At 38.8% G+C, this 16551-nt stretch overlaps 1 protein-coding gene across 1 annotated transcript; it reads left to right on the top strand.

Moving 5' to 3' along the window:
• The first annotated feature begins 10746 nt into the window (after window positions 1-10746).
• Window positions 10747-12055, top strand: LOC121303496. The gene is made up of 2 exons (XM_041234214.1): window positions 10747-11207; window positions 11344-12055. Exons 1-2 carry the CDS (start codon window positions 10998-11000, stop codon window positions 12001-12003), a joined length of 870 nt encoding a protein of 289 aa, XP_041090148.1. The 5' UTR covers window positions 10747-10997; the 3' UTR covers window positions 12004-12055.
• The last annotated feature ends 4496 nt before the right edge of the window (window positions 12056-16551 follow it).

The raw sequence follows: 16551 nt of genomic DNA, 5'->3' as shown, positions 1-16551 counted from the left end.
ACATGTTAACCACTCCCTAATCCATGTACATGTGTTTCCTTGAATCCCAACTGCGTTCAGTTTGAGAATTAATCTTTTGTGCGGGACTTTGTCAAAAGCTTTCTGGAAATCTAAATAAACCATGTCATATGCTTTGCAATTATCCATTATCGATGTTGCATCCTCAAAAAAATCAAGCAAGTTAGTTAGGCACGATCTCCCTTTCCTAAAACCATGCTGACTGTCTCCCAGTACCCTGTTACCATATAGGTAATTTTCCATTTTGGATCTTATTATAGTTTCCATAAGTTTGCATATAATAGAAGTCAGGCTTACTGGTCTGTAGTTACCTGGTTCAGTTTTGTTTCCCTTTTTGTGGATCGGTATTACGTTTGCAATTTTCCAGTCTGTCGGTACCACCCCTGTGTCAAGAGACTGCTGCATGATCTTGGTTAGCGGTTTGTAAATTACTTCTTTCATTTCTTTGAGTACTACTGGGAGGATCTCATCCGGCCCAGGGGATTTGTTTATTTTAAGAGCTCCTAGTCCCTTTAACACTTCTGCCTCAGTTATGCTAAAGTTATTTAAAACTGGATAGGAACTGGATGACATGTGGGGCATGTTGTCAGTATCTTCCTTTGTAAAAACTTGTGAAAAGTAATCATTTAACATATTTACTATTTGTATCTCTTAAACATTTAATCTCCTCTTTGAATGTTCTCTTGCTGTTGTAATATTGGAAAAACATTTTGGAATTGGTTTTAGCTCCCTTAGCAATGTTTATTTCTATTTCTCTCTTGGCCTTTCTAACTTCCTTTTTGACTTGCGTTTGCAGTTCTGTGTACTCTTTCTGCGTACTTTCTTTTTGGTCCTTTTTTACTGCTCTGTAAAGTGCCTTTTTTCGCTGAATATTTTTTTTAATTGATCTATTAAACCATTTTGGCAATTTAGTTTTACATTTAGATTTGTCTACTTTAGGGATATAATTGTTTTGCGCCTCTAGTACTACATTTTTGAAGAACAACCATCCTTCTTCTGTGGGTGTTTTCTCTATTTTACTCCAATCTACTTCTGTTAGTCTCTGTTTCATACCTTCATAGTTTGCTTTTCTAAAATTGTAAACCTTAGCTTTAGTCTTTACTTTTGGGGATTTAAAAAACACTTCAAATGAGACCATGTTGTGGTCTGAGTTTGCCAGTGGTTCTCTGACCTCTGTTTTAGTTATTCTATCTTCGTTATTTGAAAAGACTAAATCAAGGCATGCCTCCCCTCTAGTGGGTGCCTTCACAAATTGTGTTAGGAAGCAGTCATTTGTCATTTCCACCATCTCTACTTCATCCTTCGCGCTACCCACCAGGTTTTCCCATTTTATTTGGGGGAAGTTGAAATCCCCCATTAGTATGGCTTCTCCTTTGCTACACACATTTGAGTTTGCCAGATATCTGTGTTCACCATGCTTGTGGAAATGACTGATGATATTTGGTGGGTTCCAACAGTATTACACCGGCCAAACACTCAACATGCCCCATCTCTTTCTATGTTTTTATTGCTTGCGTGTTATCAGAGTTGTTTGTTTATGATTTTTAATTGCTTTTTTATGCTCCTCGAAGACATTAAAAAATTGATTAATCAGCCACAACCAATCAAAACATTTATATCACATCAAAATCAGGAGTCATCCGTCCCAAGCCAACTTTTACATCACAAGAAAAGGATCGTTCTTACAGATTAATGTAAAATATGAAGACAAAAGAGGTCTGTTCCAAATCAATAGCTTTTTGTGTAAAGAATCCTTTGATTCTTAGCGTTGTTCCTGAACAGCTACAATTCAAACCCTTTGGAATCAGACAATGGAGTGGAAACGTGAACGGACATTACAGAACAGAATTGCTTTTATTCTCTGGGGAAAGATGGACATAAATTAAGCAGCAGTTGACGATGTCACTTAAAATAAAATAAAAAAGTGTGTGTTGCAGAGTCAGATGTTCATCCAGGTGTTAGCACAGGTGCAATGTGCTGCCAGTTAATGCTGATGTTTTCTAATGTTAAGGTTTAATGCCAATGGGACATTCAAAAACACTGAGTGCACTTTCTGACACTCTTACTAACCTCTCTTGTCCTGCATTGCACACAGCTGACAGCTGCTGCAAAGATGTGCACATTTTCCATTTCTAGTTACATATCTGTAAATTGTTTTTTTCCTGCCATTGTCCCTCAAGACATTCCAAGTTTTGTTTTTCACAGAAATAAACAGCATTCTTTAAACATGCAAACTATTTGTGTTGAAACAATACATTGCATAGCACACAGGATTTTACTGTGCTCGCAATCTTTTTAAATCACTCAAGTGGCAGATCGAGAATCAATTGCTTTGTCAAAGTTGTAAATTCAGGCAATAGAATCCGGCAGAGACAGGATTAGTTTGTAATGAATGAGCCCATGAGTAGGTTCATGTTTAATCACTTCCATGATATTTACTAGAATAAAGAGTTACCAAAAAGGGGGAAACCACTGTGTCATTGAGTGACTTTCAATATTAAAACTTGTGAGTGATGTTGCTTACTGTGGATTTGTTTGCACCTGGTCCTTTGACAAATCAATAGTTTTCATTTGAATTGAATAATCAGTAATCAATAATAAACTGGATGGTCAAACGATAACTTCTTAAACTTCTTTAGGAGCTGTGGTCTCCCTAGTGAAATAAAGCTGATCAGTGACCCAAACCACTTTGTATTCCCTGGCAGTTCCCTCGGTGATGGACATTGCTGATCATCACAATCCCATGTAACCAAAAACTCCTGGTGAAGGAGCACACAAGCTGGGTTTGTCTGTCCTCACAGCCTCATACTGGGGCTAACCCTTCATCATGTCATACAGACACACAGCCACAAGCAAGACATACAGTTAAAGAGGAGCATCCATGAAGAATGTCCCATTAGATTGTTTTCCAAGAACTGTGCGGAAAACCACACATATCACCTCTGTGGATATTCCACATTTATTGTTGAAGTCCACTTGATTTTTGCCCGTTAGTTCCAAATGTTAAAAAGGGGAAGCTGTCATTTTTTAGTGCTGTTTATCAGCCAGATGTCTAAAACACATGAATGGATGGGCCGTGAAGTGCAGCATGAGTAGAAACAGTCTTTGGGGACACATTCTCTTCTGGAAAAGTTGAAAACAGCTGAAGAAGTTTGAACCTCCTGCGCAATGTATTCAAATCAGAAGCAGGCCAGTAGCCCGGTTCTGATGTAAACACAGTGTTCTCTGTTATATAAGTAACTGCATTAAGGGCTGGCAATAAACTTTACTCCCAGGAGAGTGACTTATATAACCAACATGATTATCACTCAACCTTCAAAGTTTAAAATAGAGCCAACTGACATACTTCACTCAGATGTATTTTTTCATGATGATCCTTTAAATTGATTTTCGCTGTTATCTTTAGACCACTGCAGTGCTTTATGATTAGTTAAAACAGAATTTAGAAAAAAGAAATGCAAAAAAATGCAAGGATTTGAAAAGCAATCATAGATTTTTGTACAGTATATGCTGTTTACTGTAGATTGGTCTCTGTCTAACACATTCTTATCTCTGCGCATTCTACTGTACTGTACTTAATCTAGAAACAGGCCTTCAGCCTGGCTAGTTTGTTTACATTGTAAAGGCACAGTATGTGACAATGTCTTTAGATAATGTGTTTGAATATATGAATATAATACGATAAGTTTAGAGAACTACGGCCATGACATTATGTCATTTGTATATTATGCATCTGAAAATTATTTTAAGATGATGAATTTAAATTGAGAGTTAAAATATAGTATTTGTTAAATTAATTGTAGAGGTTCAAATTACTGTTTTATAATAAAATTGTTCTTGTTCAGTGCTGTAATTCGTAGAAGATATGTCCAGCTTTCAGTTTTCTGAATGGTATTGTTAATAATGATTTGTTTTGACAGGTTTAGCCCATTACATGAGACTTAATATTACATGTACCTGTACTATTCTGGAGTCCAGATTTACATTGGCTGTCAAAGGTATTCACCCCCCTTGGACTTTTCCAAATTTTATTGTGTTACAACATGGAATCAAAATGGATTTAATTAGGCGTTTTTGCCACTGATTAACACAAAAAAAGGCCACAATGTCAAAGTGAAAAATAAAATCTACAAATTGTTCTAAATTAATTACAAACACAAAACAGAAAAGAATTGATTGTATAAGTATTCATCCCCTTGAGTCAATGTTTGGTAGAGGCATCTTTGGCAGAAATTGCAGCCATGAATCTATTTGATTAAGTCTCTACCAGCTTTGCACATCTGGACACTGCAAATTTTGCCCATTCTTTGCAAAATTGCTCAAGCTCCATCAAGTTGGATGGGGACCTTTGGTGAACAGCAATTTTCAACTCTTTCCACATATTCTCAATTGGATTGAGTGCCAGGCTTTGACTGGGCCACTCCAGGACATTGACCTTTCTGTTTTTAAGCCACTCCAGTGTGGCTTTGGCTGTATGTTTGGGGTCATTGTCCTGCTGGAAGATGAATCTTCTCCCAAGTCTCAGGTCTCTTGCAGACTTCAACAGGTTTTCCTCCAGGATTTCTCTGTACTTTGCTGCATCCATTTTGCCCTCTATCTTCATAAGCTTTCCAGGCCTTGACGCAGAGAAGCATCTCCATAGCATTATGCTGCCACCACCATGCTTCACGGTAGGGATGGTGTTCTCAGGATGATGTGCGGTGTTAGGCTTGCACCAAACATAACGCTTATCATTGAGGCCAAAAAGCTCTATTTTGGTCTCATCAGACCATAGAATCTTCTTCCACCTGGTCTCCCACATGCCTTCTGGCAAACTAGCTGAGATTTGATGTGAGTTTTTTTCAACAATGGCTTTCTTTTTTCCACTTTCCCATAAAGGCCAGTTTTGTGAAGCACCCAGGCTATTGTTGCTGTATGCACAGTGTCTCCCAGCTCAGCCGTGGAAGACTGTAACTCCTTTAGACTTGCCATAGGCCAATTGGTGGCCTCCCTGACTAGTGCCCTTCTCGCCCGGATACTTTTTTTTTACTTTTTTTTTTTTTGAGGACGGCCTGTTCTAGACAGATTCACAGTTATACATATTCTCTCCATTTCTTAATAATGGACTTTACTGTGCTCCGGGGGATATTCAATGCCTTGGAAATGTTCTTATATCCTACCCCTGATTGGTGCCTTTGAAGAACCTTATTCCAGATTTGCTTTGAATGTTCCTTCGTCTTCATGATGTAGTTTTTGTTAGGAAATGTACTAACCAACTGTGGGACCTCCCAGAGACAGGTGAATTTAACCTGAATTCATGTGAAACACCTTAATTGCACACAGGTGGACTCCATTCAACTAATTATGTGACTTCTAAAGACAACTGGTTGCACCAGAGCTTATTTAGGTGTGTCATAGCAAATGGGGGTGAATACTTATGCAATCAATTATTTTCTGTTTTATATTTGTAATTAATTTAGAACAATTTGTAGATTTTATTTTTCACTTTGACATTATGGACATTTTTTGTGTTAATCAGTGGCAAAAACTCCTAATTAAATCCATTTTGATTCCATGTTGTAACACAATAAAATGTGGAAAAGTCCAAGGGGGGGGTGAATACTTTTGAGAGCCACTGTATGACAAATATTAACTACTTTCAGGCTCTTTAGCAGCTCTAACTCTCTGTTATAAGCACGTTGTGCTGGTTTCAGGGTCTTCTGTTACAGTTTTTCTTGATTGCTTGATCACATTTTTTCCAAACAGAATTCACTTTTTCAAAACAATTAACACGCAGCCCCAAATTGAAACATGTTGGCCAAAATGACACATTTCATTTGCAAAATGCACTAAGACTCTCAAAACATTAAAGACATGACACAAAATCAACGACCTCCATCAAAACAAACAACTTGTTATCTAAAGAAAAGTTATTTCAATCAATAGCCCAATAAATCAATGGCCCAATAAATGCTAACTACAGTTATCAATATACCCTAACATGGTTAACCCTCTTATATGTCTGTGCCATTTGATGATACTATAATTCTAGTATGTACCATAAAAGGCAAGTAAACATATTATCACAGCATGGGCTGTATTCTTTTTTCCTAAAATGATTTTACCAAATCATTTTAGGAAAATGCAGAAAGAATGTCATTCAAGAGCATAAATATCCAGAAACAAAATCACTGCAAAAACAAAGCAATGTCAAAAAAGCAACACAAATACAGTACACACCACATTCAGTCCATTCGTTCTTGTCGATCAGGCCACTTGTTTTCATTAACATCACACTGGATGTTTTCCCTCGCAATGCAGCGAGGAGTCTCCTTGCTTGGCGCATCCACGCTTGGCAGTCCTCTGCAGTGATTTCCAGACAACCGGCATTCATTGCATCTAGGAGGGACATCTGGTCATGTGGACAGTAATCATAAACTTTCCACCTCCACGCAGAGAATTCCTTGATTGGATTGAGAAAAGGAGATTAAGGAGGGAGAAATTGCATCATCATTCGTGAGTGAGCTGCAAACCATTCAGTAACCAGACGGGAGTGGTGGAAAGCAACATTGTCCCATATGATGACGAAGAGGGTCATGTCAGGCCTCACCAGCCCTCTCTCTTCTGGTGGTACCACTCTCTGGTGCAATGCATCAAGAAATGTGAGGAGATGTTCTGTATTGTACGGGCCAATTGTAGGGATGTGGCAAAGAACACCATCGCTGGAGATAGTGGCACACATGGTGATGTTTGCACCCCTTTGCCCTGGTACATTTATGGTGGCCCTCTTACCAATGAAGTTCCTCCCTCATCTCCTTACTTTTGAAAAGCTGAAGACGGCTTCATCCACATAAGTGAATGTATGAGGTGTTGCGTTTGCTTCAAGTTCCATTATTCTCAAAGATAAATATACAATAGAAACACAGTATGTATTCATACATAAAGTAAATACATTGTAAAATATTCCAGCTGCATGCAATGCAATGTTTTACTGTAAAAAAGGCATTACAGTGACAAACCCTTACCTGTAAATACTGGAGTCTAGCCTCCACGCTGTCACTGTTTCTTTGGAATGGGACCTTGTAAAGTTGTTTCATTCCCACTTTGTGTCTTTTAAGGACCTTTTCAATAGTGGCCAAACTCACACTGTTGGCATTTCTGAACATGTTGTGATCTTGAATGACTGCTGTCTGGATCTCTCGCAATCTTATGGAATTATTGGCAAGAACCATATCCACTATGGCAGCCTACTGTGTCGCAGTGAAGACTTTACCTCTGCCACCAGCGTGTGGTTGTCTTTGAATTGTATAAATACAGTAAATACGTACAAACTGTGGCATTTTGATGGTCACATGAAGGGCACTGACAGAATAACCGTTTTACACATACATTGTACTGTATACAGTACAGTAATACTGAAATACAGTGTGGTATAGCATTGTAACTTAATGTTGGTGTATAGACATTGGTACACGGGATATAAACGGGTCTGTGTAACACGAGTGTTTAAAATGTATATGTGTATTTAGGCACGAGGATTGCACAGCACTTCACGTGCAAGTAAAATGTAGTAATATGTGAGCACGGGGAATTGCACCTTATTAATTCACGTGCTGGGAATAATTGAATAATTAATTGGTAATTGAATCCCAGCACAACAGTATATATAGATGCACGTTGTCACATACTCACGGTGGGGTGTTCAGTGAGTGGAGAACGGGAGAGAGAGGGTAGGAGAATTAAATATGTCAATTGCTATTACGTGCTGGTGGGACCAGCCCGATACTTGTTTATTTAAAACTCACCTTGTTTGTTTGTGTGTCTAGCTGCTCACCGTTTATGTTAAGTATTAGTCAGTTTTTGTTTGTCTGTTTTATTTTGGCTACCAGTGCCGTGTCCTGTTTCTGTTTTCGTGTTTAAACCTTTTATTTACAATAAACCAGCGCAAGCAAGCGCCTCATCATTTCACATCATCTGTCTTTGTGTTCTTTCCTTTTCCTGGGTCTGACGCCGCCCACTTCGGCCGTCTCTGTGACATGATGCCACAGTTGATCTACTGAGATTGTGCTGGACCCACTGCCCAGCTTCTCCCATGGAAAGGCCATGATTGACAACATGGTCAATAATTGTGGCACGAATTTCATCTGAAACATTAGCTCTTTGTATTCCCCTTTGAGCTACTCCACCACCACGCATCTGAACCCCTCTTCCTCTGTGGGCCCCTCTACCTCTCCTTTGTCCTCGCCCTCACCCTCGACCTCTTACTTGGACCATTCTTGCAAACAGCAACTCAGAGGTGACCTCTTTTATACATAAATAAGGACTGATTGCTGATTGAACAATTGTGCAAAGAAGTTTTGCACACGTGCAGAAGAGGTTCACATTCATGGGAGTAATTTGTATCAGCTGTGTCCAAATGTTTTAATTTTATTTGACATGATTTACTCAACTGAGTTTTGCATCTTTTGTAGAGAGCTGTGTTTACTGTTTTGCAAAAATGTGTTTAGCATTTGCATTGTATGTGAAAGCAATGAGAAATGACTTACTGTTTTGCAAAAAAGAATACTGTTGTGCTCATTAGGTTATGATGGAAATCAAGTGGACCCCAGTTTCATTAAAAGTGTCTTAGCAATTGAGAAAAACTGTAATTACATTAAGGTTCTTTACCAGGTTGGACCCATTTACCACACAGCACAGGGGTCCTTGCAGGCTGTGGAAGTATTATGAAACATGGTGTTATGAGAAGATTGGAACAATACTTGAATAAGATGTTTTCATTTATTTTGGTGACATATTTACAAAAACAGTGATAATAAATTCCAGCGGCTTTCTGCTTTGCTGAATTAGAAAGAGCACATTCATATGCTTTCTTTTTTACTGTTCATTGTGGCTCTATTTTTAGTGAAGAATGTTGTATAACTCAAATTAAGTGCCTCCACATGTGGAAACAAGATGAATAGAGGTGCTGCTCTTCATGATGTTCTTAAAATAACATTCCAGTGCACATCTCTACATATGAATGTGCTTGCTGGCAAATGCATTTGGATCAGCCTTGAGAACTGGAACATGCATACGACAATGGCCTTGGAAATAAGGTTTTCCTAGCTGTCTGTTTTATAAATTAGATTTCTTAGGTAAATAACCGTTTAAGAATAGACGCAACATAGTTTGAGTTCATCGTATAGAAGGAAGGTTTAGGAGTGAAAAAGCTGACCAAGGCAGGTCAAAGGGATTGTGGCAGGGATAGGTAATTGGGGAATGGCCACACCTGTGATTGCTGGCAGGGACAGATTTAACCCATCTAACTTTACATTCCCGCTTCCACACTAGTTACATCAGCAGGCTTCTGCTCTGTCATAGGGATGCTAAAGAGAAATACATAGGTAAGCCCAGTCACATATTAGGCTCTTTTGTATGGATGGAAATCAATTGGTTTAGTGCCTCTGAAATATGACTTTGTCATGTGTTGCATTGTATCCACTGGGAATGAAGTTAGGAGGCCCAGATAGTATGTATTTGTACAGAAAACACTTTTCAAGTGTTTTTAAGATGTGCTTGTGTTCTATTTGTTTTCACCATATTGTATTTTTTGTTTCAATACAGTATTCAGACTCGGAACAGGAGATGCGTTGCTGGGCAACCAATTGAGCTGCGCTACAGTTCGAGTCTACTGCATGGCCACTGTTACACAGACAGGCGCTGAGTGAAAGCTTGCGATTGTTGACGTCGAGAAGAAGAGCGTCTGCTCCATGAAGAGAACTACTACATGAAACCCTTCCACTCCAAGACGGTGCTGTTGAAGACATTGCCCATCCGAGGATGTTTGAAGAGCCAGTTTGGTGGATTGAATCCAAAACTAGTGTCAGTAAGGTTACTAGTGTAGTAGGACTTCATATTGCAGAACATTGGTTGAAGATCCCATTTGCAATCACAGGTGTGTCATAATCAGACATCAAGGGAAGATGGGTTGAGATTCCTTTCATGTGAATCTTCGACATATTCTCAACTGATAGGGGGTGGAGTGGGATGGGGGGTGTATTTCTGGCAGCAGAAATTAAAAACAGTTTCAGGTGCCAAGTCTCCAAACAGGCTCTGCGCTGTTCAAGTTGAAATGAAAACAGCTCAGCTAATAAGAGTCTTTTACAGTTTTTCCCAATTGTTTACACACTAAAATTGGAACTTGAAACGCAATCACCGAAACCTGAAACTCATGTACCAAATCCCTAAACCAAGTCTGCAAAATTGCAAGCACAATTCCTGCTTTACACGCAGTTTCCAATTCTATATCACACTTTTTGCAAAACGCTACACACAGTTCTCTACATTAGGCACAACATTCAAAATTAAAGTCTCTGTAGTCCCTTTGGAAAGCAACGCCAATCACAATGCCAAGCTCTATACACCAACTGGCAACACCCACTCCTCACAGGTGTAAACACTAGTTGCTGAATTGTTCACTTAGAAATCAGAGCTTTAGCACTAGAAAAGGCCACAGATGAGCTCTCTTGTTTTCGAGGAAAATGGAAGTCAATGGTGAAGCAAGAACTAGAGGTCAAGGAGTGAGAGTAAGATGAGGAAGAGGAGGACGAGGAAGGACAGTTGTCTCAGATGAGATCAGGGCCACATTGGTTGACCATGTGCTCAACCATGGATTGAGTATGAGGGAGGCTGGGCAGAGAGTTCAGCCCAACCTGAGCCGCTACACGGTTGCATCTATCATCCGTACATTCAGAAATGAGAACCGGTAAGTTACCTACCATCTACACTATGCTCTTTATGTATGTATACTGCAGTCCGACATATCAGTAGGCCTATGTTACTCAGTGATTGTTGGTCAATGTTACAGTAATGTCATTTCATATTGAAAGAAAATAGATTATTTTAGCTTACTGTAACCAATCATATCATATTTGTGGATCTTCTGCAGAACTGAGAGACGGCCAGGACATGGTGGAAGACACCGGCTGTTCACACCAGAACAGGAGACCGCTATTGTGAACATGGTGGTGGCAAACAATACCATTAGACTACGAGAAATCCAGAACCACAGAATTGCAGACAACACAATATTCAATAACATTCACCAGGTGGGCTTGTCTACACTGGACCGTGTATTACAGCGCAACCGAATCCAGATGAAACAGGTCTACAGGGTGCCATTTGAACGAAACTCAGAGAGGGTTAAAGAACAGCGCTATGAATATATGCAAGTAAGTACTATACTGTGAATTTACTATCCTATAAGCACTGTATAGACACATTACAGTACTGTAATCCAGTGTATTGTGCCTCACCATATTAACTGCTCTAGGTCTATTTCACATATTGTCTTGTTGTCTGTTTCAGAGAGTCTTGGAGCTGGATGCCGCTGCAATTCAGCATGTTTATATTTACATTGATGAGGCTGGCTTCAACCTAGCCAAAAGAAGGGGATGGGGATGGAACATTTTTGGCCACCGTGCCATTGTGAATGTCCCTGGACAGCGTGGAGGGAACATCACCATGTGGGCAGCCGTCAGCCAGCCAGGCGTCCTCCATCACCATGCCAACCTTGGTCCCTACAACACCGCCCTTCTCATCACATTCCTCGACACACTACATGGCATCCTCATTCCAGCCAAGCAGAGGGGTGGACCAGAGCAGCCCAGGTATGTTGTCATCTGGGACAACATGAGTTTCCACCGGGCTGCTCTGGTCCGCAACTGGTTCATCGACCACCCACAATTTATTGTTCTGTACCTCCCACCATATTCCCCATTCCTAAACCCAATTGAAGAGTTTTTTTCGGCATGGCGATGGAAGGTGTATGACTGCCATCCCCTCCCATGCATGCCTCTTCTTCAGGCAATGGAGGATGCATGTGGTGAAGTTGATGGGGGGGCTTTCGGCGGCTGGATCCGTCACTCCAGAAGATTCTTTCCCCGCTGTTTAGCCAGAGACAACATCGCTTGTGATGTAGATGAGGTGCTGTGGCCAGACGAAAATAGGAGGCGGGATGCAGCCTAATTTCTTTTGTCTTACATTTTGCATGTGTTTTTGTCTTTTTGTGTTTAGAGTTTTGAAAGAATGAGCCACTTTCATTTTTTATTTTTGTACATAAAACCCTTTATCTTACTGAATGTTTTTCCTGGTTTTCTCCTGTTGGGTATGAAAAGTGTTACATACAAAACACAAGTGTTCAAAAATACTGCATTTTGGAAATGAATGACAATGTTTTTGTTACTGTATTGCATTTGTGTGTGTTTATTTATATATATATTTGAGTAGGTATACATTACTGTGACAATTTTCTACAACCGGCTACAGTGTAACACTGAAAATGCAAAAGGCATAAACCTACTGATGGGATATTCATAGCAGTGTTTTGTGTTGAGCACATCAGTGTGTTGTTGGTTGGTAGACAGATCTATTCATATGACACTTGTGTGTGTGTCATTTTGATGCAAAAAAGAGAAATACAGTACAATCGTAAATCTCGAAAAACTACTCACTTCTAAATCTTTTGTAGTCATTTGTATTCCTTTAGTACAAATACATGTTAATATGTTGTTTTTTTCTGACTTTATGTGAACGAAAAGACACACATTTGCCCGTTTTCCCATTGGAAATAGTGATATTTTGAAATATCACTGTCCTGGTCACAAAAGCAAAGTTTGTGGGGAATAATAGCCATTTTCTATACTTAAGCATAGGCAATTAGAAAATAACACTTACTACCCAGGAACAAAAAAAAAAAAAAAAAAAAATTGTTACACAGTGTTATCAGTGTGGCTACCACTGTTATTATCAGTAAAGTAATGCTAGTCATATGACTGCCACTGTTATTATCAGTAAAGCAATGCTGATCGTGTGGCTGCCACTGTTATTATGCTTCTATAGTTATGGCTTCAAGCTATGCTATTGAAGTTCATTTATTTGTCATTATTTGTAAGGAATGTCCTTATTTTTGTGGCTTCAAGCTTAAACCACAACTCATTTTTTAAAGTTTTTTGAAACAAATATACACTTGGCTTGAAGATAGACAAAGCGAGTCCATTGTGATTACCGTCTTTCCCTTGTTGCTTATTATGATGCATCACCAAGAATAATAAAATGACAAGGAGGGTAAGGGGATCACATGCAGCTCTGTTTCTTATGAGAGAACACAATGACATTTCTACCCTTTCAATGTCTGGTACCTTACTGAAGATTACACTCCATTGTGGTAAAACCTGCAGAAGTGTTGACATCAGTACTAGTGCTGACAACTATTCATTTTTCTGAGACCTCCTATCTGAAGCTGTTTGCTACTCATACAATGCAAATGACTGTCTAATTAGAAATATTTGTGGCTGGTAATAATAGCACCAATAGTAATGAATATTTCAGTTTTGAAGAGCTGGGTAATTTTAACACATGGCAAGCTGAAGGCCCTGCATTATTTAGAATCGTTATGTAACCCAGGAATTAAATCTGGGATAGAAGTTAGCACTGATGCGACATGGATAATCTGGGATAGAAAGTAGCACTGATTTGACATGGATAATCTGGGATAGAAATTAGCACTGAACTGGTTTGGATAATCTGGGATAGAAGTTAGCACTGATCTGACATGGATAATCTGGGATAGAAATTAGCACTGATACGACATGGATTGGGGGAGGGTTGCTTTAAATACTGATCAACATCTAATGTAAAGCTTCCCTTGGCATGTGCATAAGGCTTCTACTTCCAGGCACATTATTTGAGTCTTTTGTGAGCTGGACTGTGCCACAAAAACCTGAGGCATTGCTTCAGTAGTAGTGAGCAGAGTTGCACTGCAGTGAAGACTTCAATTCACATATAATTTACCCTTCAAAATAAATATTACTGCAAAACCCAATATAGTTAAACAAGTAGTTTCAAGATAATAGTTTTACCCAGCCCTACTGTTGCATGGCATTTCACAATACTATAGCATAGCATTCATGTGAATTCCAAGTTTATGCCAAAACTGTTACAAGATATATCTTATTTGGTAGCCTTCCAAGATTTTATTCTTATAAACCAGGGTATCTATTTCAGCTCTACCTCAGACCTAGGGTTGCCACCTGGCCCCATAATTCCGGAACACTGTGAGACAGAACAGGATTGAAGTTGCCTTTAAACTGAAGGAAATCAACATGTGAATTGTGCCCTAAACCTTTGCTAAATTGATTCTGGTGATTAATTATCTTGAGGCAGCATGACAATACAATAATAGCTTTTAATAAATGAAATAAATAAATAAGTACATCATCAATATTTATTTTATTCATGGTTTTAAAAATATATATTTTAAAGTTTCTTTATAGTTTCTAATAGTATAACACCTTCTCCCACTGAAATCATTAATACTGAGCAGCTGTTCTCTATTCCTGACACCAGACAGCATGAACACTACATCAGTGTTGTTATTTGATTGGGAGAGTCAATGTAAATTAGGGCTATATATTACTAATTAATAGGATATAAATAGCATCTTTTAAATATTGAGAACTGAAATATCATTTTGTACAAAATAAATATCTTGAATAAACCTACATACATGTTTGTTCAAGATGCTTTTTTTATTTTGTAAGCTTTGTATGATCACAATGATTTGGATAATTAAGAAGCAGTATAAATTCAGCAAGTGCTTAGCGCTGAATTCACGTGTTTATTGCTTTCAGTTTAAGGGCAACTTGAAAACCATGTCCCGTCCCAAAGTGTTCCGGAATTATGGGGCCAGGTGGCAACCCTAGTCAGACCCCAGACCCATCACTATACAACCCACCATGTCCTCCATCACAAAGTAACAGCTGCAAAAGCTCTCTTTCCGACACCCACTTGTGCTTTTTCCTTTCTGTTAGTTACACGAGTGGGCTCCAAAATGTTCAGATATTTTAAAATCAAAGTAAATATCTTTTTTATGGGCTTAAGCAAATAGAATAAATTGAAAAGGCATCTTTTTCTGCTACTGTATACACACATGCTTGCAAAGAAAACGTGCTGATCGAGCAAGAGAAATCCTCTGTTTGTACAGAATGTCAGTACTTTGTTTTATGGGGATTTATTTGTATTGCTACTGTACACAACAGCCAAACATTATGCTAACAATAGCTTCATTTAGTTTTGTTAGACATGAGCATGCTGTAAATGTTAAGGGTTGGGTGTTTATGAATGTGTGACACACTAAAGAATTGAGCTGGTATTGAAAAGGATGTGCCAGTGAGCCCTTTCCCACAATGCATGTTCTGATGGGACTGTGTTTCCATTCACACCTAAAGTAACATGATTTCTGTTAAAAAGTAACTATGAATTCAACACCCTGGGCTGTGTTTAAGAGAAATATCCCAGCACATCACATGCTTCTGTAATTCAATATTTAGCTGCCATTGGCACCGATTTGAATATTTAAAATGGAATCTGTGAGAATAAGCATTCTTCACTATAAATTAACCAATACCCATTTACACATTACACACTGAGACCATAATATTTTCAAAAGCATAATGGGTTGTAAATGGATACCCTGACAGTTTGAAATTGAAACTGTATCCCTCTGTCACATCTACTCCACAGAGAGAGAGAGATGTAATCTCTTCTCTGTGGCAGCAGCGGCACTGATTCATCCATACAGAAATTAACACCCAGAACTAATCTCCAGCTCTCCCTCTCAAAAAGAAATCTCTCGCCCAGCAAGATCCTTTTAGATCTAATGAAAATGAGATTATAGCTCGTGGAACAGAGTCTCTCTGGGATCACCATCCTCACCTGTTCAAGAACGTGCTGTCCGCTCACAGGCAAGGTGAAAAGGGTTACTGTATACATTGTACAAGCAGGGATTTCACTCACAATCACTTTGAATAAACTGTGAGGCTGTGGCTAGCGTTAACAGGGAGGACCCACAAACAAAAGTTCTGTTAAAAGAAACAACGACTATTTGTGAACAAAAGAAAACATATTCGTTCAACACATACATATTTACACTGACCCCGGATCAAAAAAAATATTGGCCAGAAAACACCCTAATCATATACCTCGAGGTACCAACCTCCAGCGAACACCCAGAGCTCCTCATACTGATCTAAGGTAGGTCCCTCCTCAGCAAAAACAATACTGGGCAAATACCCATAATAATTAAATATGTAAATACATTAATCCAGATTATTATTATTATTATTATTATTATTATTATTATTATTATTATTATTATTATTATTTAAGCAATACTAATACTTCACTCCACATTAATTTCAATTTAAATCTTACCCTTATTAAATAACAGGGTTAGGCAAGATTAAACTTCACCTCTATGGAAAAGGTGAATGCACCCCCGAGAGAATCACACATATCAAGCAGGAGCCTCACTCACGCACTACCCTTACCACCATTCTCCGATTCCTGACAAGCAAATAAGCACAGGTAAATTGTGGCAGGCTGGTGAATGGATAGAGGCCCAGAGACAGTCTGCAGTTCAAAAAAATACTAATTTTATTATAAATAACACAAAATAAAAGTGCACAAGGGCAAAATAAAGGGATTTAAACACAAAAAGAAAGACAAAAAAGCAAA

Source organism: Polyodon spathula, chromosome 33 (genome assembly GCF_017654505.1).
Source record: "Polyodon spathula isolate WHYD16114869_AA chromosome 33, ASM1765450v1, whole genome shotgun sequence".
Taxonomy (NCBI): domain Eukaryota; kingdom Metazoa; phylum Chordata; class Actinopteri; order Acipenseriformes; family Polyodontidae; genus Polyodon; species Polyodon spathula.
This window is presented reverse-complemented; position numbering and strand designations above follow the sequence as displayed.

What these genes read in the sequence shown, in the direction of transcription:
- LOC121303496 (XM_041234214.1), top strand. Translation starts at nt 10,998, where the DNA reads ATGGTGGTGGCAAACAATACCATTAGACTACGAGAAATCCAGAACCAC. An exon ending in AGCGCTATGAATATATGCAA is followed by an intron (nt 11,208 to 11,343) that starts GTAAGTACTATA and finishes TGTCTGTTTCAG; the next exon opens with AGAGTCTTGGAGCTGGATGC.